The sequence below is a fragment of the Falco peregrinus genome, chromosome 2 (assembly GCF_023634155.1).
Source record: "Falco peregrinus isolate bFalPer1 chromosome 2, bFalPer1.pri, whole genome shotgun sequence".
Lineage (NCBI taxonomy): Eukaryota > Metazoa > Chordata > Aves > Falconiformes > Falconidae > Falco > Falco peregrinus.
The window spans coordinates 45593518-45617233 of NC_073722.1; the positions used below are offsets into that span (position 1 = coordinate 45593518).

The 23716-nt window shown below is 37.2% G+C and overlaps 1 protein-coding gene across 5 annotated transcripts in view; it reads left to right on the top strand.

Annotated features, from left to right (window-relative positions):
• Positions 1-23384, top strand: part of MAEA (macrophage erythroblast attacher, E3 ubiquitin ligase) — a 54411-nt gene extending 31027 nt beyond the window's left edge. For 3 of the 5 annotated variants that reach the window (XM_013301852.3, XM_013301846.3, XM_027791434.2), the window contains 7 exons: positions 7165-7287; positions 8169-8282; positions 10185-10261; positions 16667-16775; positions 20828-20961; positions 21615-21810; positions 22204-23384. In XM_013301852.3, the coding sequence (XP_013157306.1) occupies positions 7165-7287; positions 8169-8282; positions 10185-10261; positions 16667-16775; positions 20828-20961; positions 21615-21810; positions 22204-22299 (849 nt within the window). In that variant the 3' untranslated portion in view covers positions 22300-23384. The remainder of the gene's footprint in view (positions 1-7164; positions 7288-8168; positions 8283-10184; positions 10262-16666; positions 16776-20827; positions 20962-21614; positions 21811-22203) is intronic. The other 2 variants (XM_027791442.2, XM_005229840.4) reach the window with 1 other exon arrangement.
• The last annotated feature ends 332 nt before the right edge of the window (positions 23385-23716 follow it).

Sequence of the window (23716 nt, forward strand, 5' to 3'; positions counted from 1 at the left end):
CTGCACCTCGTTGTTTCCTTCTGCACATGTTTTCAAGTAGGCAGTTTTACTGTGGTGCGTTCCAGCCTTCCTGCTCCTGCCAACTGATGTGTGTTTTGCTGTTTCCCCACTGCAGAAATACACTCACATCTTTCTTCGTCCCCAGTTAGTTCTGTTGTCTACCTTGTAGCTCCTGGTGTCTGCCTTCTTCCAGAGTTGTGTAACAATAATTATGGCATTTAGATGATCCCTGGATTTGCTCTGTATTATTCAGAGGAAATTTTAACAAATTAATATATTAATATAGAAGAGTAATTTGACCTTTTTGTTTGTAACTATTTATTACTGCATTTCTGTTTTACTCTATAGAACTAAATTACATTGAAGGTTATGTTGGAAGTTGAGGGTATGTAGTTCAGTATGCGAGTAGTCATTGAAAGCTTAACACAACTCTAAAACAACTTCTAAAAAGCTAAGTGATTACTGTATTTCATAAACAAGTAGTTCGAATGCTTACTGTACTACTGAATGCTAAAGTGCATCAGCAAAGCCTTTTTTAATATTAAGGTAGAGCTCTTATGCATGTAATATGTATAGATAGATAGTCTTATTAAAACTGTCACTGGTACATACCCTTGGCAATGAGCCACTGGTAGCCTGAGGCATCCTGGCCTGTTTTCAATTTCATTTTGATGCTAGTAAGCAATTAAAAATAAACAATTCGCATGTTCAAAAAATACATAAACAGCATCTTAGGCTATTTGTTGTATAAAATAAGTGATTCATAGTATCATATTTTGACCTTTTTTCCACCAAGGAAGCTTTCTTTACAAAATGCTGTATTTTCCACCTGAATCAAATCTTTATCTTAAGCCTAACTTTTTGATGAATTATCTTGTTTTGAGAAGAGCTCATGGGGGATTTGAAGTTATCAAGTATTGCGTGTTTTGGTACTTGCTTCTGTTTGGGTTTGAACCTTGATAAATGTTCATGTTTTATATGTGAAATATTCTAGGCTTTATTTTGATGCGTAAATGTTAATGTGAATTATAAGGGATTTTATTATGCATTCCTCCTGACAGCTTTCCAGACTTGTGGCTGGAGATGTCATAAAAGTACTTGAACTCACATACTGAGTGGAGACAATTTGAGAGGAATGACTTGACCCAACTGCTTCAAATTTTAAAATGTTACATAAATTAAACCCCTCACATGAACTACATAAATTTCGAGCAAAAGGTATATTGTTACTAGAGAAATTATGTTTTTGTTATTTTTAAGTCATTTTTCATGGTTTGGGTTGGAAGGGAAGTTTAAAGACCATCTAATTCCAACCCCCCCTGCCATGGGCAGGGACACCTTACACGAGACCGGGTTGCTCCAAGCCCCATCCAGCCTGGCCTTGAACCTGAACACTTCCAGGGATGGGGCATCCCCAGCTTCTCTGGGCAACCTGGGCCAGCATCTCGCTGTATTTTTGACGTAGGATCAAATGCCAAGTTGCTGGTTTGTTGTATCTGATACGGAAATGTGTGAGCAGTTTTCTTGGTAAATTGAGAGCCACACAGCTAAATCTGAAACTGTATATTGAAGAGTTTGCTTTTTATATTTAGGAATGAACTAATCAAAACAGTGGTTTATATATTAGAGACAAAATAATTACTGACTCTGAACTTCACTACAAAGTTTTTAAGAACTTTCACCTGCTGTGACAGACACTCTGCCTCTCATATTAATCTGCATATTGCATTTAGTTATGACCATGCAACTAATGAACGGTTGTAAGTTAAGTAAAAAATTTTGGTTTACTTGAGGTATAGTTACAATGCAAAGATGTTCCCCTTTAAAAGTTAGGTGAAAGCTTCTGCTTACATGCTGATGTCCAAATAGAAAGAGCTTATTAAGGGCATCGTGGGGCACTTTTAAATTGCCATGTGCAAAGAGGTCACTTCTAGTATGTGACTAAGACAAAAGTCTTGGGTGGAGTTACTGTTGGTGAACTTTGATATCTTACTTTGACTACTGAGGTGCAGTCAGTTTGTAGTGAAGTGAATAGTTTGCTTGAGGTCCTCTGAAATAAGAGAATTCTGTGCAAATTCTTGAGCATATTACCAGTAGTTGCTCAAGTTCCACCAGAGAAGGCAGGCAAACAAGTCTGATAGTCATTCACTGTTTATAGCTAGACTTTGGTTTTTTGTGTTTGCTTAGCTCCTGTAAATGTGCGGAACTATTACTGGGTTTTTTTCCCGTTCACTACTGATTTCTCTTAATTGTGCAGGACCTTAAAGTTACAAACTTTGTCTGGCTTTAAAGGTAGTTCACACTTTGATATATGGTTGCCAGTTTCTCAGTTGGTTCACAGCTTTAAAATAGACATAGCTGTGTTTAATTTCAAATTCATGTGAAGCTAAACTACCTACCAGTTAAAACCAAATTACCCTACCACCTTCGTATGCACAGCTGTTTTTCATATAACCTTCACTGTATTTTTGTGAACCACTCTTTCTTCCTTTTTGTTGCACAGCCATGTGAATTCATGAACTTCTGGGCAAGTCTTCATTTTCCTGAGTTTTGGTGTCTAAGACTAGTGTTTAAAGTAGTGACCATTTTCAGTACAAAGCAGGTATTCCATGGCTTCTAGAATTCATGAGCCTGGCTTCCTGCAGGTTTGTCCTGTAGCTGATGTAAGCTTTATTCTGAGTGTCCCCTCTGTGGAGAAAAAATTCAGATCTTTCCAGCGTTAACTCCAGTGAGGGCAGGTGTTAGAGTCTCCTGAAAACAAGATGCTGCTAAGGAGAGCAACCTGGCATGGGATGGGATCACCTGAGAATTTGGCCCCCGACAACTCCTCACACTGACCAGAGAGTCTAAAAGCTGTTCGGAGGGGATGTGCATGTACATGCTTGAGATGTTCTCATTAAGAACCCTTCTTGGAAAATGGAGCTGCCATACAGGGATACAGCTTTTATGTTGGCCAGGAGTATGTATGTAGTAATAGTCATCTTAAAAGAATCCTTATTCTTCATAATATTTTATACCTTAATAATGGGAGTTCTGTGCAGATTCATAGGGTTGGTAACCTCCCTCCCTGGAGGCACTTGCAGCTTAAAAAGAAGCAGTGATATTTTAAAAGCTATATATATGTAAATCGGGCAGAGCACAGGGTGATGGATAGATGTATTCTTTGTTTAGTCTCTCTGATTCCACTTCAGTGTCCCCAGCCTTCATGTGCGCTTTTCTCTAATTGTAAATGTTTTTCTCTAAAGTTTTCACCGTTGTAATGGAATTACATAGTCTTTTTATGATAAAGTTCATCCCGTGCTTAAATAGTTAACCTTCTGGTATCTGGTTAGTGACTGTTGAATAGAAGGGAGGATTAGTTCACTTGTTAGTTCACTTTAGTCCCATAGTTTTTGAAGCAGAAGTTATAAACCTTGCCTTGTACTAGAAGGAAGAAGAATGCTTATGTTGTGTTCTCCCTCTTTAGTGTTCAGATAATTGTCAGTAATACTTAGAGTTCTCCTCCTTGAACCATTTGAAACCTTTTCAGTACAATTGTAGAAGCCTAACTAAATGAAGGCTTGATGTTAACCAGTCTTCCTACCCAACATCAGGTATTCTGCATTTGTAAGCAAGTTGAGGCAGGGTAATCTAGGCAAAATCATTATGGTTACACACGGGAGGCTGGAAGGTCTGTGATGAGTTATGGTTTGATAACAACACTGAAATAATCTGTGCAGTGCAGGGTTCTCCTATGCTTCTGCAGTACTGGAAGTAAAATTTCAATTGCTTTTTACAATGTGAAAACTGAAATTGTGAAATGAAGGAAGACTTTACAGTGTTGCAAAAGATGGTAATTAAAGACTTTAGAATTGCTTTTTAATTTATGTACAAAGAAAACATTTACCATGATGCCCAATGCTGTGTCAGCTGGAGGGGAGGGTGTAAGGCAACAGATTTCTTGCTTCAGCTTTTTTCCATCTGCAAAACTGGTGGCAATATTTCTGTCAAATTGTGTGTTCACATTTCCTTGATTTTATATACAAACAAATTATGTAAGAGGGGCTCTTTGTAGCAGTATATTAAATCTTAATGCTGTTTTGGGAACCAAGAATGACAATGGTTCTGTACAACCTACTGCCTATGCAACTCTGAATTGCAGAATACCTTCAGAAAACTGTTCAGGATCAGGGTATTAATGGGGATTTTTCTGGAACATGAGATACTTAAAACTGCTAATGCTGTTAACTGGTTCCCGTCCATGTAAGATGTGGCAGACAAGTAGTACTCAAGTACTGGCCTGTGTAGAAGAGCTGTGCTGGTTTTGGTTAAGCCAAATAATCCTCTGATACTCCATTTTTCTATTTCCTTAGTCCTAGCTAATGAAATACGCCATCAAGAGTAGGCACTGCTAAAAAAGGAAAATAAGAAAGCATGATTAGGTTAAGAAAAAAAAAATCACCAAAAAAACCCCACAGACTTGGGTGACATGAGCACTACTTGTTTTTTTAAAGGTTTATTGCCTGATTGTTGTGTTATTTTTCTTTTAACCAATCTGCATGATTAAGCCTTCTAACTACTTTTTATCAAATGCAAAAGCTGTTTCTCTCCCTACGAATGGATTTCTTAATGCTCTTTTTATATTGTTCCCTAACTTTCTATCTAGTCAATGGAGAAGAAAATCCTATTGATTGGTGCAATTTAAATGTGATTGTTAGTTCTGAAAGAAACTCTTTTAACTGAAAACGTTCTCCTCTGTTTTCTGGATACCTACTGTCTATTTTAAACAGAGATGGCTGCCAAGCTTTGACTTCTTTTGGCAACTGCAAATCTGATTAGCATTTCTGTACCAAACAGAACCTTTCTTCTTTAAATTTTCAGAAGGAATGTAGGAATTCTCTTCTTATTTGAGATAATTTTGTCTGCCTCAGCAACGACTGCGATCTTTTTGCTCGTAGTTGAGGGTTGCTGTACTAACACCTGACCGATAAATGCTTATAGTTGGAATTGTCTTACTAGCTCATTGACTTAAATGCCACTCTTATGCTTCTTTTTTTTGTGTGTGTGATGAAGCTTAAACTATGAAAAGCTAAAAAATTAGATTGAACCAGTGGTTTGTTTCTGCCTAGTATATCCAGTCTTTTTTTTTTTTTTTTTATGTAGGAGAAAATGCTTTTGTTTTAGTTTGGTGTGAAAGCAAATGCTGTTTGTTAAGAGGACGTATAGCTCAAATAAGCTTGAGGAGACCTATGAAGATACTATTTTTAACACAGATTGGATGGTCTTTCTATTCAGCAGCTGTATGGAAAAATATGCAAGCAAGATAATGACTATGGCTTTATTATATGTCAAATCACTTACACAGATGAGTTACATGGGCAGCAGGTATTTATATGGTCACCTTATCACACACAGGGGAATAATGCACTTCTTTTTTTTTCCACTTGAGTATATCATCAGATGAACTTCAGGCCGCCAAAAAGGATTGCTCTCATGTTTTTATTAACAACAAAAAAATTGTTCTTGTGGAATAAGTTGACATTCTTTCAGTCTGTTTGCCAACACATTGATTAAATAGATTATTTTTTTATCCTTAAGGGAATGGGAGGACTCGGTGAAAGTTGAGTCTTAGTTTTGTATTCTTTTGGTGGTATCATGGTTTTGTTGCTGTGATCTTACGATCTGTAAAATACAGTTACATGCCAACTGCTACCACTGTGTCAACTCACATTCAAGTCATAAGAGAGAAATCTTTAGTAAAGCTGAAGCTCGTGCTGCACTTCAGAAATACATGTGGCCTCTTCACATTTCTGTAAGTAGCCGTTCTGACAAACCTAACATGATCTGGTCCACTTCTCAGTATTGGACTACTTGTATTTATAAGGAAAAATTGGCAGTTGACATGCAAGATGTGAATGTGATATGCCTGATGCTGCTACTTTTTTTAGCTTTGTCTTCTGGAAGGTATGAAGTCTAAGACTAAGTATATTCAGCTGTTCTAACAGCAGGAAATGCCATCTGAGAGTGGTTTTGTTCACTAGAGCTACTGTAATATTTGTGATATTCAGCATTTCGGTTATATAACTTTCAGCATTTTGCTGTGAAGTCTACATAAAAATGAACTTCCTCAAAATTAGAGTGCATACTAAACAAATATTGTAGTATTGGATTTCTATTTGTGTATTGAATTATGGTTTCCCACAGCATATTTTCTTCAGCAAAGTATGAACTGTTGTAGTATGGCACATTTATGCACAGCTCTGAAATTACTTCTGGTGGTGCCAACTCAGAATGGATTCAGTTTCATATCATTTGGGAACATCTACCTAAGTCTTTTTCCAGTGGAAATATATTGGGGGAAAACAATTTTTTGATACCCTACTAGATCTTGGATTGTATTCAGTTGTGTTTGTCTTGACTGGTATGAATGTGTAAAGCTGCTAGTAATTACGAAGTAGCACAGCCATCTTACAGGCTTGCTCTGGGCAGATTTGGTACCAGATTGCCACTTTTTCTTCAAAAACATCTGCTTGTGATAGGCACTTGAGGAATCTCATGGCTCCACCCCTTGCCTAACTGTTTTTTAATGTAGATACTTTGTTTTATCACATCAGTGTTGGATGTAAACGGAATTCTTGTAAGCAGTTGAAGGTCTGGAGCTTTCTACATTAAGCCAGTGAGAGAAAATATATTGGACACTTCAGACCATTGTAGGACTTGGCTCAAAACTGAGTTACAGATGGCTATGTAAAGTAGGTTTAGATACTCTTTTACTTAGTTCTTCCTCATTTCAGCAAATGTTATATTGTCATGATCCTGTTGACATAGTAGGCCAAGCTTTGAGGAAGCCAAATACTCCTTGGCTTGTATGAAGTGCACAAAGTGATTGTGGGATCTGGTTACTTTCTGTGCAGAGGTCCTAGGTTTGATCTTCACTCCTTTTTTTTCTAGTTATGTTGTGTAAATCATCTCAGAAAAATACTGTCACTATCAGAATATCTTAGTGCATGGAAAGGCAGTCTTTAAAATATACTGTAATCTCTTTTTGCAAAGTACTATCCTAAAACATGAGAGGTCTCAAGAATGAAGTCTTTACCTCTGTATTCCAGTTCTGTTGAAGAGTGGGTTGCTGTGTGAAGTATCAGTACAATTTAACAAGACCTGCTTTCCTTTTTGTTTTTGAAGGACTTGGTAAATATTGAAATGTTTTTGACTGCTAAAGAAGTGGAAGAGTCATTGGAACGACAAGAGACTATGACTTGCTTGGCTTGGTGTCATGATAACAAATCCAGGCTCAGGAAAATGAAGGTATAAAGATGTAACATGTTCATGTTTTGCTTAAATTGCTTCCTCAGTGTTTTCTAAACTACTTGGATATTTGATGTGGTTAATTTGGTTTAAATTACAGTTCTTGAATGAGGCCTTGTAAGGACAGTAAGTACAAAACTCTTCTTTTAAGAAGGCATAGGCAGTTGGAACTGAACTAGCTCATGCAAATGGCAAACCTGAAACTGGGTGATAGGTCATCTTATGGATGCAAGTGTTGTCTCAACAAATTGTACTCAAATATAATAATAATATTCAGTAGCTTGGAGTGTGATTTACAAATGTCTAAATGCAAAACTATGTAGCGTCTTGGTATATGTGAACTTATATCTGTAACTCTCCGCATCCTGAGAATCTAACTCAGTTTTATAGGAAGGTATCTTGAGAGATTAATTGGTATACCTATGTCCTCACATTTAACACTGAGAGGAATTTCAGAAATTTTTGTCTTGGTATTTTTTAAGTGTTGTATATAAGAAAATAAAACATGAGTCAAGAACTAACTTTCTGTGAGAAACTACTGTTGAAATGTTTTTTTTAAAGTAAAAGCAGAGTCTAATCAAGTAATAAACACAGTGAGTCTTTCTCTAGCCATTGAGTACCATGACCTGAACATGCTGTATACTTGTTCCTATGCAGTTAGCTGGTTTAAACTTCCTTGTCTCTTAAATTCTGCATTTCAAAACGCGCTGTAATCTTTTATAGGGCTTGCAGAAATCTGTTTTTAACTGATATTAACCAAAATCCCTGCCTCCCTCAAAGATGTTTGTGTCTTATTTTTTTTAAGCTAAGCGCTTTCTTTAACCAAAAATGTTTTGAGTGCACTTAATGATAAGCAAAGAGTGACGTTCTCTGTCACTCAGGGCCGCCAAAATGAGAATGAACCGAAGATGGGACGCATAACTAAATCGGCCAGTGATTACTCTAAAGAAAATGATGATCTTGTTATGGAAACCATTAAAGGAAAACCAGAATTGGTATGTAAACACTATTGCATAATTATACTGCTAAAAAATCCCCCTTGTGTAATCTTAACATGTTAAGTAATATAAGAAATAAAATATGAACGTCTTTTCATCACCAACTTTCAACAAAGAATAAATAAGGAAAATCTTCCCCATCCCTCTTTTTGGAAAACAACAATGAAAATCTTATTTCTGCAAGCCCTAATTTCTTTTTTTAAAAAAAAAAACAACAAAACCAAAACAAAACACCCAAACAGAAAATAAAGCTAAGGCTTTGAGAGATCAGAGTTGGAAGAAGAGAAATCACTATGCTTCTTTTTGAAACAAATAAACATCTCTTCTGTTTCTGTTTGTGTAGCTACTCATCGGTGCTAGTGTTCTAAAATCCCAGCCACCACCCTAATGCAAGCCTAATGTAAAAATTAAACTGTATGGTGGCCTGGGAAAGCACACAGTCCTGTAGTCTTCACAGATGTGAGCTCCTGTAAATAGCTGCTGCAGAGTTGCTTGAAGCTTACATTGTTCAAATGTGTGGATCATCTGATTGTCTAGGACTCTTCTAGTTACGCTTGTCTGCAGAACTCATGCAGCCATGGGCTTGCATCTTACTTGAAGATTCATTAAAAACAAATCACAAACTCCAAAGATTGTTTTGGGATGTGGGTTTTTCACCAGTGAAACATTTATATGAAATACTAAGCCCTAGGGTTTAGTATCTTTAACGATTAAAAAGCTTGATCAATTTTTTAGGAGGAACAAACTTAGCTGAAATTCTAAAGGGGGGGAGGGGTGGGTGATGTCTGTAGATTTGAATAACAGGGTGTTTTAAAATAAGCCTATTTGAACAATTCAGAAAAAGCAGAAAAGAAATTTTTATTTTTTGCTACAGTTGTTGCAATGTGTGCATTAGTCACCTCAGGCAGTTAACTGATAGAAATATGGAGTTGTTCAAATTCCTATTGAAGTCACTGAGGAATTTTGATATTACTGTGCGGATGGACAATAAACAAAAGGCAACTATTCATTAGAAGCATGGGGGAAGGAAAAAAAAATTTGCCAAATGGAGCAGGGTAACTGAAGGAATCCAGTTCTTACCAAGATTCAGATGGCTTTGGATTTTTATTGTTTCTTTAAGGTAATAAAAGAGTTGACTGTGTCCCTATAAAGAAGCATAGTGACTCATTCTTTTATGGGGGGAGAATCTTTTTCCTTTTAATTCCACATATTCAAAGTTTTTTTATAGATTTTGTGAACTGGTGATGGAATTTGATTTAAAGGGACACTGTCAACTTCATTAGGCTTCAAATTTTACCTTTTTCCAAAAACAGGTAAATGCCACTTGGTTTTCTTGTTTGAGACTTGTTTCCAGCATGGCTTTTAGATGTTTGACAAGAAGAGCGGGATAGAAGTTTGAAGAAAGGGAGGGAGGGGAGGGGTTTGCAGCAACTTAAACTCTGTGCTGGTTTTTGTTAATAATGGGGACTTTCAAAATCATGTTCAAAGATCTCTTTCTTCCTTGCAGTCTTCTGGGTAGACCTCTCTTGTCTAAGTTACCACGTAGTCCCAAACTTCTGTTGAATTTACAACTTTAAATTGTAAGAAAGTAAAAAGAAACCTGTTACTCTCACTTGCATCTCAGGTAACAATGCTTTCAGTCAGGGAAAAGTTCATCCCCGCTAAATACTGACATTTTGCAGAAGGCAAGAGGAGGTGGTTTTTGTTTGCTTTTAGGGAATTCTGTGCTGATGTCTTGTCCGTAGAGTCAGCATTTCAACTTTTTTTGCATGAATGCCTAAAAGCAAGCAAACAAGGTTGCATGTTATTAACACTTTTTTGTTGTGCACATGTGTACTTAACATACTGTGCAGTGCAGTTTTGGCACCATCTAAGACCCTGTCTTGTCTTTAATCTCAGAGCTGTCTGGAGTTCAGCCTAAGGATTCAGGAGTTCATTGAACTCATTCGACAGAACAAGAGACTGGATGCTGTGAGGTATGAAATTAGAGTGCTTACCAAACAATTTTCATAACATGATATTATGCTTCATTAGAAACATGTGACTATTATTGCAACACCCAGAAGTCCCACTACTGTAAAGGCTCTTACTAGTGTTGTGATCAGTGTTTGGGTTTAAGCTGGGGTTTAATCTTTTTTAAAAGACAAGGTATCATTCCATGGATGTATCTTCGCATCTCTTCAAAAACCTAATGTTGTCGCTGAAACTCCACACCTTACTCTTCAAATTTAAGGTTTAGAGAATTAATGTGTTTCATAAAACAATTGTTTTTTTCTCGTGGCATACAATGTTATGAGCTTATTTACCCTTAACTAATTTTCAAGAGGTACAGCTAGCTTCTCATAGGAACTCATTGCAGTTTTAATCACAAAAAATACTAAAAGGTTAATGCTTCAATTTTGACTGAATTCTCTTCTGCTTTACTGCCTTTGTTAAGCTTCTTGTTCTACAAGTTATGCTTTAGGCTAGGTTCACCCTTTGTTTCGAATGCATAGTTTGGAATTCTGTATTGTTGCATATATGAGATGAACAAGCTTATTATGTTACCCCACACTCCCTTCCCCTGCCCCAAAATGAGGAAGCCAACTTAATATCCATTTTCACATCTTTCCAACTAGTTCACTGGGGCCTGCTTTGAGAAGAAAGTAAAACTGCCCACAGTGATGTGAATCAGTAACAGAATTGGTCAGCCCTAATGACTACCTGACTTCAGCTACAAGACAGTCTTTCTGGCAGTACTTATGGTATTGGCACATGAAGCAATTTATGCATTTGAGTGAGTGGTCCTGATTTAAGGTGTTGGAATAATGTTCCAGAATAACATAGGAAACTAATTCTGCTGAAATGAGTGGAATTTTGATACTGGGACTATAAAACGTGTTGATAAGCAGTGATCTTGCCAGCCCTGCAAAGTGTCGTGCAGGTGGCAGCGCTACTGGAGCTTACACATGGACAAGGGGGAGAGGAACTCAGGGCAGGTGCTGTTTTATAAGTATTTAAACCTAGGGAGAGATGACAAGTTTTATGGCCAGACTTGGAGCTTTGCCTCATACATTCATTCTGGTGATAACACTGTTGCCATTTAAGTTCTGACAAGTTTTATGTTAAGGAAGTTGCAAGTCTACCTACCTTTAAAACCATACTAGGTATTGCAGAAATTGAATCCAGTGGGAGGCTTTTATTTGTGGCAGAGCTGCTTTTTGGTCAGAGGAGCACAGAACTATAGAAAACATACTAAGTATTATAACATAAGCACAGACTGAAAACATTTGAGTGCGTTCCCAAGTTTTAGATATAGAAATTCTTCTGTAGGGCAAACCATGTAACCTTTCTTGAATAGAACAGGTGAGACTTAGTTTAAGAACAAGAAGAAAGTAGTATAAGTATGTGGAGAGGCCAGTCTAATACTAACAGCACCCTCAAAATTACTTACCTGAAGTTTTAGGGTTATTTCCAGCTGTTCTTTCTAATTTCATTCAAATGTGTTGCTTGCTTTGAGCTAGCTCATATCATTCCTATTTTGCCCTACTTATACCTGAATCATCTTTGTTTTGGTCCCAGCCAAATGTGCAGCCTGAAACTGCAGCTAATTTTAATGCTAATAATTAAAGAAAACAAAACACCTACATACTAGCATTTAGATATGTGCACTTACCCTTTGATAGAGTTCTCAGATCCGAAGGAATTGTCAGGTACTTACGAAAAGGATGAAAGACACTAAACTACATTATCTGTTATCTGAAGTCCATGGTACTCTTTATATCCAGCGAATACTGTGCCTTTGTGCCTTTAGCTTTATCCTCCATTGAGTTTGCTGCTTTGCCAAATGTGCAGTCATGCATCTTAGCAATGAGTAGTCCATGCCCTAAAAACTATTTTCTTTGAGCTGCAGCTTCCTTATGCGGCTTGGAAACCAGAGGGCAGGCATAGAGCTGAAATAAGGAGGTAGGCTGAGAACTGGGACAAAGCAGATAAAGTCATTCTGTATTTTATTGTTGGCACTGGGTATTTGTTTCCCTCTGATCCTTTTTCTACATCAGAACTGGTAAAAGTTGCAAGTTGTCAACCCTCAAGAAGACCCAGCACTCTTGATGTGGAATAACTCATACTGTCATAGCCTCTGAGGTTTAAAACTTGCAGCTTCTGTCTGCATTGCAAATAGGCATCCATATTGATTTTTGTTAGGGGTGAAGCATGCATATTCCATATAGCTATTAAAATTCAGAGTTGACGTATATTTTATACTCAATTATAATTTGCCTGTCATAACAATGCTGCTTTAACATCATAACTTCTTGTAAAATGAAAAGGAGCTACAGAAGTCCTCCTATATCTTAATTCTCTCCTCTTTAACAGGGTGAGTTTTGATAATTCTGTGCATCCAGAGTTCAGCATATCAATGCTTTCCTTAAATAACGTGGTTTAAATGTTAGTTTTTACCATTTCGTTCCACTTTGCTTCAAAATAAATATGTAATGAATAAGGGAATATATTTTTGGGAAGGTGTAGCATAATTTTCACTGCTTCTAGCAAACCGTTGCAACTGGTGTTTTTATTAGCTTGCTTCTGTTAAGTGCCTGCAGCAGGATTCTTTCAGCATTGTGTCCGTGGTGCAATAAATAGGTCAGGCATCCATTAGAAAGCAGAGAAAGAGGCTGTTTACCAAATAGTTTCCTGTACAAGTGGAACTCAGAGAACTGACATTTTGTTGAAACGCAGCTGGTGTTTAAATAAGTTTGAAAGCTTTGCTTACTGCCTGCTGAGAACCTCTGAAGTGACATACTGCTTTTAGGTTAAAATTTATGTGAGCTTTAAAATTATACATCTCACTTAATAAGTGAATTTCTGTAGCTTTTTAGAATGAGTACAAATGAACCGTTCTCTAAGGCAGCTTATCAGAGTAGTCTTGAAAGTGCAAGTTTCGGGAATGTATGAAAACTGTTTCTTGAATATGAAGAGTAAATATCTTAAGCTTAAAGTACATCGCAGTGTTTTGCCTAGTATCATTAGCCTTTACCACAGTCTTTTCAGGTTTGGTTTTTTTTAAAGCTCATACCTATTACAGTAACAATGAATGACTGATGATGCTAATTTCACACTTTTGGGGCTCTCATTATTTTCATTCTGGGAAATCTGACAGCATTCTGACAGTGACACAAGACACTTTACTCTTGTGGGGTGCCAGAGATAAATAGAGTTCTTGGCTAAAACCTTAACTAAACACCCTGTGCAATTCTTACGCTTGGGATATAATGGACAAAATGAGTAAATAAAAATAACTGATGTGCAAAGTTAGGAGAAAGCGGGCACAGTATTCATTTTAGTAAACTTCTCTCCTACAAGGGTGAATAAACACAGTTCTGTGGTTTTTTTTTATTGTGGGGTGGGGGTGGGGTGGAACAGGTACATAAAAAAAAGAACTTTTGAGCACTGAATATAAATTTTGCTGGTAGTCATAATGGTCTCCAAGATAAAGGCATTCAGGCGTTGGTCAGACTGAGCAGAAATAAGTCCTTGCGTGATAACACCTTATGGCTGTGTTCAGTTATTGCTACTTCCTGATAAATGTTTAGTCTTGTATTCAGGCACATGTAGATAAGCACATACATAGTATACAGTTTATATACATTAACAACTTAATGTACCCTTAGCAGACAGTAAACTGTAAATCTTCAAGTCTTCTTAAATATCCTTCCATTCGTGGATTTGTCAAGTGCGGTATGTCTGCTGTACCTGCATGGGCTAGAGGAATAGCTACTTCAAGCAAAAGACTTTGTCCCCACAGAGTTTACAGAATCATTCTGGCATTTGAAAAACAAAATTTTCTACTTATTACTTTGATTTGTCACAAGAACTTAGTGGTTTCAGTGATGGTCCAATGGTCATAATTGTAAAAAATTTTAGCCCCCTTCTCTAGTTATATTGACAAGTGTGTGCTAATGGTGGTAAAAACATTGTAAATAAGCATTGTAAGGTTCATAGATAGCTCCAAGACCATAACATTGGCACAAAGAGGTGGAAGTAGCTGAATGAAAAGGGAGGGGGTGAATAATGGCATGAGGGTAAATAAGGTGTTATTTAAATGTTGTGCATTTATGAGTACTCACATAGTACTGTTTCTTGCTTCCCAATCTAAACAAGACTTCAGAGTGCTATGAATTACTGAATATGCTTCTCTTTTAAAGGGTATCTTGCTTCATTTTAATTTGTTTGCTCTGAGGATGATGTTTAGACATTAATTAGCCTGGCAGGCTTTGTGCAAAAACTTCATTGATTTCTTAAGGGGCACAGGTGGAAGGGATGCCAGGAGATGGAAGACAAACAGAAGATCACTTTAGAAAACCTAATTCCTTCTGGCTGCACCCAAACCAAGAAAACCTAATTCCTTCTGGCTGCACCCAAACCAGCCATCACATCCCAGCATGTTCAGTACTTTGCAAATGATAAAGTGTTGGATTGCTGAGCACTTCTTTGAATGGCTAGCACACACACGGGGACTATATATTACATATACACAGAACAAAGCGTTAACTCTGTTTTTTCTTGAACACATACAGTAAGTGTGGCCAGTATTTACCCTGAGCTGCAACAGGCCTTGCTGTAAGCAAGGGGGATGTATTGTTGAAATGCTGTTTATAAAAGAAAACTGTCAGGGCATGATGGGAATAGGACCACGGTGCTAGTGAGGCTGGCAGAAATCTGAAGTACCAGTTCTGTTTTAACATCACAGGACACAAGTGGACAATGATAGTTCTTAAGAGGAATTTTGTTTTCCTCTTCTTCCTACATGCGTACATAGTAATTTAGCTTAACTGGTAGGTCTGAATTTTTTTGCTTTGACCAAGTTTTCTTTTAAATAGCTATCACTTTTGACTGCGCCTCTGCAGTAGTACTTCAGTTTTCTTTCAGTATGTCCAAGCTGCCTAGTCTCTTTTCTCAGGCCATGGGGTTTGTACTTCTGCTTTCAGAACAGTAATTACCTGGGGAATAATATTTACATTTCTGAATTGCTCACCCGAAATAGGAAGTTGGGTGGAAACAGTCTGTCCCACATAACTTCCATTGCTTCCTGGTTTGGGTGGGAGAGGAAGTAGGAGTACTGAAGCACTGCTAAAGAGACTGTTCTCATGGTATTGATGACCTAAGTGTAATTACTAGGACACAGAATTGGGGGTGGGGGGGGTAAAACACCCTATCTAGATTTTTTTTCTCTGGATTCAACCCATGAAATGGGCAATTGGAAAATACTGTGTATTCCTGAAAGTAACTTCTAACTGTAAATAGATTTTCAACAAGAGTTTTTAAAATTTAAAAAGAGCAAACACCAAGTCATCTCTGAAATACTCTGGTATCTTCCCCATAATACAAACTGTGGAGGAAATACAGCATAGGGAAGACTTTTCTACACTGAAGCAATGCCAGAAATTCAATATGGTGCTGATTCCGTACTCAGTCTACTATGCAACATCTGTGCACCACAAAATGGGAGCTTTTAGCAGAAATGCTGAACTAATCATTCAGCTTAGGCTGGAGGGTTTTCCAGCACACTTAAGCTCCACTTGAAAATTGATGGTCTTAGGAAGGCTGTATAGGGGAGGCTTTCATACAATGATGTGAAGCAATTGAATATCATTATAATCTGATCATAATTCTTTGATTTCTTAGTACTAATTTCCTGAAAAATAATGAAGTTTGTGGTTTTGTTTTTAATAAACTTCTGTTAATTCTGTCACTTCTCTGAAATATCCAAGTTTTCAGCCTGTGTGTATCTCTAAAAATCAGTATATGTTGAAGTACAAAAACTTGTACTGAAATTCTACTTAATTCTATTTCCCTAGCAAAAAAACCCTGCTCTTAAGGTGTTTTCTACTTAATTACCCTGCAATTTCTTGTAGTCTGCACAGACAGTGATACTGCCTTCTAGCCTATACAAAAAAAGTAATTCTCTCAAATTTCAGTATAAACAAGGTAGATATTTGAACACCTTGGTTTGGAATAGCTGATTACCAGACTGCGTTTATCTCACTTGTGAGCGTATGCCAAAAGAGTAAGTGCGATACATTGAATGTGCATAAACAGAGACGTTTCTTCTAATAATCATGGATCTGTCATTCTAGATGTAGGTGAGGTAAGAATTCATGCTTCTGTAGGAAGTTCTGGGGTCTAAGAAATTTAAGTGTAAACCTGCTAGTTCTTAAGGTTGTTCTTACATTCACATTTGCAGGGTGTATTTTTTTAAGCCCTTTAAATGTGTTACCTTTTGGAGTTAATGTTTTGAGAACAGGATATAGAGGGGTTTTTCAGAAAGCTTACATAATTATGTAAATTTACTTGATTTAGAAACAAGGCTATCTAATAAAGGTATGAATTCTATATTTCAGACATGCAAGAAAGCATTTCAGTCAGGCTGAGGGAAGCCAGCTGGATGAGGTTCGACAAGTGATGGGAATGTTGGCCTTTCCTTCAGATACTCATATCTCCCCCTATAAGGTAATGTTCTGCTTGAAATTCAGTGGTACAGTAGAACAATAAAATAACATGTTGAAGTTCTTTTTCCTTGCAGGAAAATGCACTGATAATCTGAATATGAAATGTTTTTCTGATCTTACTTTATAACATCCTCCTTTATAATAGTCCTTAATTTTAATAACCAGTCCTTGCCTCCACGTTAATCCAGGTAGTATTTGTATTGTTGTAGTTAGATCTTAATTATAACAGATCCACACTGAGCTAGGCTTACTAAAGATCTGTGGGACTAGAAGCCTGATAAGCAAATGCACAGCAAGAGGCAGAAGGTGGGGAGGTACAAAGGAAAATCTGAGATAGTTTTGTTCGGCATACTGGCTAAGCTGTGGCCTTAATACACTAACAGCATTTGTTAATTCTGCTTCTCAAATTGCTGTTTGTGTGGTGCTTGGGATGAAGAAAGGGAAGATTATTTGAATGATCCGAAAGCAGTGTTTTTGATGCTTAAAAATGTTTGTTTATTTGGAGTATACACATTAATGTAGATATTAGTGGTAATACCTACATCTAAACTTGAATCAAGCAAAATTCATTAGTTTTTCTACAGATTGAGTGCGTTCTGTGGTCACGTTCTAATCGCTTTTTTTTTTAAACTTGGCATTGGAGGCCAAAGGTAGACAAGAGCTGCGCTGGCAAAGCAAGACAAGAATCCTGTGAAATGCCAAGCCAGTATGTGGCAATGCCAGTATAAACATGTGTTTTTAAAACAATGAGTGATGAAATCAATGGTTTAACAAAACAAACACACAAAAACCACCAAACCAACAATCCACAGAATTAACGTGGATTTCTTTGGTAATCCTAGAGTCCTAGAAGGATCCTGGTATTTTTGAGTCCACATTTGATGGGAGTTAAGCGTAAACGATAGATGCGTTAGGAGACTATAGGTGTAAGACAGAACTTATCATCGTTCCAGTAGTTAAAAAGAAATAGGTAGGAAATAAAAATCCTGTGTTTTGTTCTAAGGGCCAGTTTGGACAGAATGTTTCAATGAGGGAGAGCAAGGGGAAAGGCTAGTGGTGTTTCATATACAAACCGACAGTTGAAACAATTTCCCTACTACATCTTATGGATCTTACTTAAAACATTCTATTTTATGGAAGTTACGGTTTTGGTCCTCTAATGATTACCTAGATCAACAGAATTATAGAGTGCACACTTGTTTGGCAGTACCTTTAATATGTTAACTAGGAGTTCTGTGCATAAATGACTTCTTAAAATTGCTTTAAGTAAAATTACTTTTAAATCTGTGAGAGTTTGTCAGATCATAATACCACTAATCAATTGATTTTCATTAATCCAAGGGAAGAAGCATCCTCTATAACCAATGAAGACAACTTTCTCCAGCTTGTTGTCCTATCTTTTGGGACTTTAAGGGAAACATATTTAACGTTCTGGCAAAATCATCTTGTTTTGTATATCCTTTGAACAAGCTTGTGTAGCTGTGGCTGGAATTATTCCAACTGGACACTTAGTAGCCTCTACTTTTTTGTCCCACCGCCTAGGCCCTTAATCATAGACTTTTCTTAATGATTAGTAATAGTTTGTTTTTATTACGGATCTGTTGTAGGCTGTGTCACATCTTCTCAAGGATTGCCTTAAGGTCAGAACAAAAGCTTCATCCTGGAACACTGGGAACATTCTGACCTTAGATGGGTCAGGTGATAGAGCAAACATATATGCAGTTGGGTGGCAGAAACAGTGCTTTTTGCATTAGTTAAGGCAAGATAAGTGTGTGTGTGTATTTTTGTCCCCATCTGTATAGGTTTTCTGCCTCAGTTCTGCTTGTTGATTTGGAGCATTTTGAACTCAGACAAAGACTACTTATGTCCAGGATTCCTTCCTTTTCTGTGGATTTGCCTCTGAATCTTTTTACCTCTTCATGTGAATTCTTCTCTTTGCTGTTGTTTTCAGCTGCAGACTCACAGATGATCCAACTGTTTCTGCTGCCCAACTCCTCTCTCCCATCTTAATATTCCTGATGGATTTCAAGAGATTCCAAAAGCCATCACCTACAGTCCTCTTTTAGCTTTTGTGTAATTCTGCTTTCTAATTGCTTGTCTGAAGAACACCAGGGCTGCATTGTGAGCTGCATTTCTTCCGTCCCTCACCCAAAGATGTTCCTGGTTTAATGGGAGCTATTAAGTCTGTGTTCATGGAGACACGCAACTTCATAATCTCAGCTAAGATTTAGTACTTATACATAAACCACTTCACCATTGAAGCTGGCAGTTTCTGCTAGAGAGAAGGGATGGAGAAATAATTCTTCTCTCAGACAACTGCTGTCAAAATCCAGTTTAGCCCTTCATTGAGTGTTGGACTTCTACAAGATATTTCTCAAGTTTACCTGAAACACAGTTCTGTTAACATGTAATTTCAGGTTAACGGTGACAAACCTATTCATAAAACAGTAAAAATTACTTACTATCATCATCCAGATAAAAGTTCTCGGGCCAGTGTGATCATTCTGCCATGGGGGAGTTCCACAATACAGGCTACAAGAAAAGGTGGTGGTGGAGTCCCTCCTTCTCCAGTTCTTGATTTGGATGAGCAGGGAACAGAGGAGAAGACAAGTGGGCCAAGGTGGTACAGAGCAAAGCATAAACCCTGGTGTCTATGTCATGGTAAAATCACTGCTGAGCAATTTTGATATAATGTGTTTTGAATTCGATGCTGTTACTCAGTGTATTGTCTGTCACTGATTTTCTTTAAAAGCCTGTTTTATACACTAAACAATATACTAAAGCCACAAAATGGTTTGGGGTTGGAAGGGATGTTTAAAGACCATCTAGTTCCAACCCCCTGCCATGGGCAGGGACACTTTCCACTAGACCAGGTTGCTCCAAGCCCCACCCAGCCTGGCCCTGAACACTGCCAGGGATGGGGCATCCACAGCTGCTCTGGGCAGCCTGGGCCAGTGTCTTGCCACCTTCAACAGTGAAGAATTTCTTGCTATTATCTAATCTAAACCTACCTTCTTTCAGTTCAAAGCCATTCCCCCTTGTCATGTCTTTACATGCCCCTGTAAAAACTCCCTCTCCAGCTTTCCTTAGGCCCCCTTTAGGTATGGGAAAGCTGCTGCAAGGTCTCCCTGGATTATTTCTCTTAGTTGCCTCAAAGTGTAGCTTGCACAGTTGGTAGTATGAACTTATTTCTAAGATATGTAAACATTGCCATGTCTCTTGACCAAAATGCAGGTCATGGATGCAAAGGAGAAGGGGTGCTAGCAGAAGAGAGGATTATATCTTTGCCTGTACAGATAACAAATATATTTTCAAAGGGTCTTCACTTCTTACATGACTCTTTCTCAGCATTACTTTTAGGGTTCATATGCATTCTTGACCTGTGGGTTTAGTTCTATGGAAAAAAAAATGTTTACATACTATTCTCTGTATTTTTAGGTAATGCACAGCAGTACAATATATATTAAAGAATTTTGTCCTTAAATGCATAGCTTACCTAAGCTTTCTCTACCCTGGGGTTGTGCCAGCTCTTCAAATTAAAACCTTTTTACAAAACTCTGTAAACATTATATATTACAAAGAGGTATCAGTAGAATTAGCCTGACTTGTAAAAAGGTTTGGGGGGGGGAAAAAAAACAAAAACAAAAACCCGCAACATTTCTGGCTTACTGATGTTAATGGCTCAGACTATAGAGCAAACACTCAACAATACTAATGTTGCTTCACAAGTATTCTAGAAAACTAAATGCAAGGAATAGCCCTACCAGGATTTACGTACCTTAATTAGAACATTTGGTAGATGACAGAAGGAGGTTGAATATTGTTATGCCAGCTATTTTAAGTAATACTTGATTTAAGTCATATTTCTAGTAAAGTAGTGTTAAAAGATACTTTCTAAACAAGTACATTCACGCTATGCATTAGCATGTATACTTGTATTTTGTGCTGGATTCAGTCTAGTGAGTTTGCACAATGTACCACTCCCAGGCTTCCCCCCCCTGCCCGGCACAATTAGATTGAAAACAACTTATAGTTGTGTTGGTTTTCTAACAGGATCTCTTGGACCCTGCTCGATGGAGAATGCTGATCCAGCAGTTTAGATATGATAACTACAGACTACATCAGCTGGGAAACAATTCTGTTTTTACTATAACACTCCAGGCAGGCCTTTCAGCTATAAAAACACCGTATCCTTTAATGCAGATACTACTGTCGAATGCAAAACGACATTGTGGGTTTTTTATTCTGTGGATGCTTTTCAGAGAGCTCAAAGAGGATATGAGACACTTGCATACTTTTGCTCATGAGTTGTTTAAATGGAGTATGAATTGCTGTCCGTTACATGAAGGGGAGACTATAATAAATGGCATGATGTTAGAAAAATATTAAGGTGAGATCTACAGTGTGTTTGCATACTAAGCTGTCTTTCCATGTGTTTTCAGTTAGTGAATATATCTGCAAAAATCGGTGAACTGGGTCAGAATTACCATTTTTTAAGCACTTGGACACAAATGTACCTTCTCTGTTTTTATGTGAATATTCAAATATATCCTGCATGTTTTGAAACTTAATTGGATTAGCTACACACTATGGTGATTAGAGGAGGACTGGTGCTACTAAAGGTTTCTACATCAGAAACTTTACCTGGAGAGGGTGCCAGATTCTTGTGGCTCACTCTTGTTCCTTGAAACAAGCACTTGATTCTTAGATGTGCACTTTAAACTTGAATTAAATGGTCTTGTATGTTCTGTAACCTAGCACTACCTTTTTTCCAATATATGTCATTAACTAATTGTTGTTGCGCTCTGCGGTGGCTGTTCCTTAACTTGCTGTTAAACAGACAGTGTTATAAAGAGGATGGGAGCTCAAAAAACCCAGACTGCCCTGTGTGTAGCAAATCCCTGAACAAGCTGGCTCAGCCTCTGCCTATGGCACATTGTGCCAACTCCCGACTAGTCTGCAAGATTTCGGGGGATGTAATGAACGAAAATAATCCTCCTATGATGTTACCAAATGGATATGTCTATGGATACAATGTGAGTGTTGAAATAAATGACTTGCTGAACTTAAAATAGCAGTGGTTGTAATAAATTTATCAAAAAAGAGCTTATAAATTCAATCAGAAAGAAGTATCTTCTGTATTATCAGAAGATAAACAATTTCTTGTAATTGCTGAAGGACTGTATATTTATGTGATTAATTGGTCTTTAAAGGAGCTACTACCTGATTTAGTAGGTGAATTTATAACGTGAAATCAAATTACGTAGGAACTGTTTCCTTCTGGAGAACAATAATGTAGAGTAAGTAACTTGTGGGCAAAGATATTTTGATTTCAGATTATAATTTTCTTAAGTCTATTTACTAAATAGTTAAATAATACTTTTGAGTTATTATTGTGAATATTATCTTTTGATTTCACTCTTTTTCAGTCTCTGCTTTCTATTCGTCAAGATGACAAAGTAATTTGCCCAAGAACCAAAGAAGTCTTCAACTTCTCACAAGCTGAGAAAGTCTACATCATGTAGGTTCATAAAACACATGATGAAGTGCCGCTGGAATTTTGACACAGTGTATATTGGCATACCCTGTAAAGGGGGGGGCCTTAATGTGTGGCAAAGAAGCAAAACCTGCCACCCTGGGGATCAGACCTGTCGGTGGCATTATTGTTTCTTGCGACCAAAGATCAATGAGCAACAATAAACACTCTTTAAAAAAAAGAGAGGAATTTATGACTTAAGTTTGTACTTGAATAAAAACAAAAATAAAATTTTGATTGTTAAGGTTTTGTAATGTAAGGTCAAAAATTGGACTCTTCTCAAAAGTACTCTCATCTTCTAAAGGACAACTTTCTTCAAAGATGGACACTTGCACTGGGGGAAAAGTTACAACAGATTTGAAATTAAATCCATTTTTCTTCCCTCTTTTTCAAATTGTCCAAGACCCTTTTGTTATCAAAGATTTCAGTACTACCAATATGTTCTCCTTTAAGCTCCTCTTTGCCTTCTTTATGATCCTCTCGTGAAGTAATCCTGAACATGAATTCTGTAACTTATTTCCATGGGAAGATATTGATGTCTTTGACACGAGACTGGCTTCTCTGGAGGATCAACTAGGGACTGGTTTGAAGGAGTATGAAGTCTTTTTCCAAACCCAAATATTTTAAGGAGGTTGCATAAGTGTCAAGAGGAACTGAGAACATTTCAGGCAAAATCCAATGCTTGTTTAAATGTTCTTTTTCCAGTCTACCATAGTGTTAAAGTCCTTCTAAAGTTATTAGTTATGTGCATAGGGTTCAATATGAAATCATTAGTGCTACTGCCTTATTTCTTGCTTTGAGAATGTACTCACATGAAAATGAGCTGGTATTCTTAAGTGTTGGGCGAAGTTTCTGAAGATGCCTTGCAGGATGATTACATAATTTTAGGGTCTAAATAGTATTCATTACTGAAACTAATAGTCAATTTTAACAACTACAGAACACATCCTTATGACTTTTCAAAAGAATTAAACCATTGTAGTTTAAACAAAACCATATGTAGAGGTTTGTATTTAGCGCTTATTTTTGCATGTTGATGTTGATTAGCTAATAAAAGATTGTAAATGTAAAACATGTTAATAAAAATTGTTTTCCATTTCTTGATTATAAAAATCAGAAAGCTGCTTTGTATTTAAGTGCTAAAAAAATTAACTTTCATCAGGGTGTCTTTTCCACGTGTTGTGTTTCAGTGTTCTGCAAGATTTAAAAAAAAAAAGTCACCAAACAATGAAAAAAACACCACCACAGCACAACCATAAATATTGTTAAGGCTCCCACATCAGAGCATCTCAGTCAAATAACTGGTTTTGGTTTAAACTTTCCATATGTGAACAGTACAGTCCATTCTACAATCCTGAAGCTTTTTTTTCAGTTGCTTCCTAGCAGACTGCCTAATATCCTAGGGT